Source organism: Etheostoma cragini, unplaced genomic scaffold (assembly GCF_013103735.1).
Source record: "Etheostoma cragini isolate CJK2018 unplaced genomic scaffold, CSU_Ecrag_1.0 ScbMSFa_2220, whole genome shotgun sequence".
In the NCBI taxonomy this organism is placed as follows: domain Eukaryota; kingdom Metazoa; phylum Chordata; class Actinopteri; order Perciformes; family Percidae; genus Etheostoma; species Etheostoma cragini.
In genome coordinates, this window is record NW_023266359.1 from 67947 (window position 1) to 69466 (window position 1520).

Genomic DNA, 1520 nt, shown 5'->3' on the forward strand with positions numbered 1-1520 from the left:
ACAGCCGATAAGGCCGCCTGACCACACTACCTCGGATCTACATAAGGGACAGACCCGTGTTTCCCTCTGACAGCCGATGCAGGCCGCCTGAACATAGCCTCACCCAGAGAAAGTGAGGGGCGACCTCTAGCTCCCCCAGTGAGAGAGTGTGCCCATGTGGGCTGAGTCCCATATGGGGTCCAGGCCCAGGCCCAGGCCCAACCTGCAGCCTGTTGTTGCGTGTCGTACCCCATGTCTCTCCCACCTTTTCTGTCTATGCACTGTCACTAATAAAAAGGGGAAGAATGCCCCCCAAAAAATATCTTTGAAAGAGGAACAAGGGACAGGTGAGTATTACCTGGCGGCGGACGGGCTGCCGGACAGGCGGTGGCGTCTCAGCGTGAGGACGGCGAGCGCCGCCAGCAGCAGAGCAGAGACAGCCGCCAGAGTGACGAACAGGAAGACAGCTAAGAAAAAGAAGGAGATCGTGTTAGAGTCATTGACATTTCCAGCTGTCGGTTACCTTGGAAACAACTCCTTATTTGTGAGGCACTTCTACTGGTTTACGCATTCTGATCTATTCCTGCACCCTAGGGTCCACCTCATACTGACTCTGCTCTGGAAGCTGAAAGTCTCGCGGCGGCACATAAGCACTATTACAGCTTGTCCCATATTGATCATTTGTCAACGGCGCAATCCATTTTGAAAAACTTTTTTCCCAAATATTTGTTGAAGGTTGTGTGATTCAGTGTAAATGAATGGAAACACCTTAAATGTCTCCAACCAATCAGATATCCCAGTCTGACCCTAAAACAGCGTGTGATGTCATCACCACAGGTTTTTATTGGCTGTAATGCCGTTGAATGGTAACACACTTTCACCAGATTTATTCTCAGGACGTTTTTACCCAACTTCAGATAATAAAGCTGACATGTGGATGGAAACTTAGCTTATCATTAAACCTGGGTAACGCTGAACGCCCACTATCATTGTACCGCAGTAGGAAATCATACCCGGCTATCATTCTACAGAAAAGATCCTTGAGAGTAAAACTGACCTGTAGTCAAGTGTTTGCGAGGTTTTCCATGAAACTCAAAAGAAGCTGGAGAGAGAACACGATAGAAAACATATTACATATTAGTTGTAAGGTAACAAAGTAGTTAAAGACTTTAGATTTACTCAAGTAATATTTAGTTGGACCTTGTTGTTGCAGTATGTTAGCAGTGTGCTAGCAATGTGTTAGCAGTATTTCTTTACCGTCTCTACTGCAGCGGCTCATGCACTCCTCCAAGCTCCCGTAGCGGTTGTTGTTGCCTTGACAACCTCCGTACATGAATGTCTGGCAGGAGTCAGTGTTGGCATCGTAGTAGAACATGGTGAAGGCAGCACGGCAGGGGCCAGGGGCCGAGGGCACCATGCAGCTATCTACACACAGACATAACCTTAGACACTGCTTGTTTAGTTCACTGGTTCCCAACCGGTCTGGTCTGTTTCCCACAGTCCTATCAGATTAACTCTAATCCTTCATCCAATCATCACTG

At 47.8% G+C, this 1520-nt stretch overlaps 1 protein-coding gene across 1 annotated transcript in view; it reads right to left on the reverse strand.

Moving 5' to 3' along the window:
• Positions 1-1520, reverse strand: part of LOC117940326 (papilin-like) — an 8155-nt gene that overhangs the window by 947 nt on the left and 5688 nt on the right. The window contains exons 3-5 of the mRNA XM_034865649.1: positions 1237-1404; positions 1037-1081; positions 338-446 (exon numbers count right to left, since the gene is read on the reverse strand). Of these exons, the coding sequence (XP_034721540.1) occupies positions 338-446; positions 1037-1081; positions 1237-1404 (322 nt within the window). The remainder of the gene's footprint in view (positions 1-337; positions 447-1036; positions 1082-1236; positions 1405-1520) is intronic.